This window comes from Calidris pugnax, unplaced genomic scaffold, assembly GCF_001431845.1.
Source record: "Calidris pugnax isolate Ruff unplaced genomic scaffold, ASM143184v1 scaffold132, whole genome shotgun sequence".
NCBI classification, from domain to species: Eukaryota; Metazoa; Chordata; class Aves; order Charadriiformes; family Scolopacidae; genus Calidris; species Calidris pugnax.
Window position 1 is genome coordinate 2245725 of NW_015090910.1, and position 1871 is coordinate 2247595.

Sequence of the window (1871 nt, forward strand, 5' to 3'; positions counted from 1 at the left end):
GGCGTGCCTGAGGGGCCGCCATGGCGGGGCTGTGCGGGGCCCGGCCCGCGCGGTAGGTAGGCCTCGGCGGCGCCCGGCTTCACGGCTGCTTCTCTGGGGATCCCCCCTTCCAGGTGTCGATTCTTTTCTGCCGGAAGAGAGAAACCCCAACCGCCATCCGAGATGGGAAAGGAAAAGACCCACATCAACATCGTCGTCATCGGCCACGTCGATTCTGGCAAGTCCACCACCACCGGGCACCTCATCTACAAGTGCGGGGGCATCGACAAGAGAACCATCGAGAAGTTCGAGAAGGAAGCCGCCGAGGTGCGCGCTCCGGGGGCGGGACAGGGACGAGGAGAGAGAGGTTTTTGGAGTTGCAAAACGGGAGCTGCAGAGCGTGTGGCGGCCGCGGGGAGGCGGGGCGGGGGCAGCCGGCCCTCTGGATCCGCTCCTCCCCGGGGCTGGAGGCGGGACGGGGCGCGGGCTCCACCGGGGGCTTAATTGGCAAAGGTGGGAGTGGGGAGTGCAGGATGGTGGGAAGGGAAACGGGAGTCCAAAGCTACGCCTTGTGCCCGGAGTCTAAAGCTAAGCGTTGTGCCCACAATCACAGTTTAGGTGGAGTTCCCAGCTTCGGTCTTCAAACAGAATATAGTTGAGCACAAAACTTAAAAATTGCTCTGATAAATTCTACTTCTGAACACGAAAGGAATGGATTTTGGTGTTTGAACCTGCTCTGGCAGGGGGGTGGACTGGATGATCTCCAGAGGTCCCTTCCAGCCCCATAGCGTTCTGTGAGTTCTCTCCTATGGGTGAGGAGCAGGGTAACCCTGAGGAGATCCCACTGGAACCAGCAGGGCTTTTATTCCCGAGGTCGGGAGCCGTGCCGGGGCCCTGCTGGGGCTGACACTTGTCCGGGGTGGGAGTACAGCACGGGTGGGGAGGGGGGGCACTCCCTGCAGTGTGGGGTCCTGACACAGAGCTCCCGTACCCCAACACGGTGGTGGGGCTGGGTGATGCCCCCACCTTCACCGGGGGCTACAGGACTCCCCGCCTCCACTCATGACCTTCTGCCAAAGCTTCCTGAGGCCCAAAAAGGGCGACTCTTGTGCTCTAAGGGTACAGGTGAGACAGAAAAAGCTTTTTTTCTTCTTCTTTTGTTTTTTGCGGTTTGGTTTTTTTGAGCCTTATGACGCTGTTTCCTATTTTTCCTGAAATTCCTCCCTCCCCCCCCCCAAACCCGTTCCCGGGCCTTGCCCCGGGTTGTGCTCTAAGGGTACAGGTGAGACAGAAAAAGCTTTTTTTTTCTTCTTTTGTTTTTTTGGGTTTTATTTTTTTGAGCCTTACGACACTGTTTCCTATTTTTCTTGAAATTCCTCCCCCCCCCCCCAAGCCCGTTCCTGGGCCTTGCCCCGGGTGAGCTGCTGGGGGGGACGGGGGGAGGCTGGCATTCCGTCATCTCACGCGACTTTTCTAATTACTAATAGCCCTGATTGAGTTCTTGTGGCTCCCTCATAAGGAACACAATCGATGTGCCCCGGGGGTACTCCCCAGGGACTTTCTCGAAGCCGCTGCACGGGCCCGGACTGGGCCATGACGCAACGCGTGACGCTTTCTCGCCCCCATCGCCTCCCGGGCCGCCTCCCCCCGGCCGGAGGGACCGGTCCCGGTTCCCATCCCGGTCTCCGTCGCCATCCCGGTGCCGGGCCCGGTGGCGGTGGCGGTGCGGGCCCAGCCGGGGGCTAGGGGGGCCGGAAGCGGGCGGGGGTCGCCCTTTGCCCGCGCGGACGGCAGGGCGGGGCTGGCGGGGCGGGGCCGCGGGGCCGCCGGGGGTGGGGACGTGTCCCCCGGCCCCCCCCCCCCCGCCGGCCATATAAAGGGCTCCGCTCACG

General features: G+C 62.3%; 1 protein-coding gene across 1 annotated transcript in view; it reads left to right on the forward strand.

The window, feature by feature from the left end:
* Positions 1–76: 76 nt before the first annotated feature.
* The window catches only part of EEF1A1 (eukaryotic translation elongation factor 1 alpha 1), an 8521-nt gene continuing 6726 nt past the window's right edge, over positions 77–1871 (forward strand). The window contains exon 1 of the mRNA XM_014949313.1: positions 77–306. Within this exon, the coding sequence (XP_014804799.1) occupies positions 163–306 (144 nt within the window). The 5' untranslated portion in view covers positions 77–162. The remainder of the gene's footprint in view (positions 307–1871) is intronic.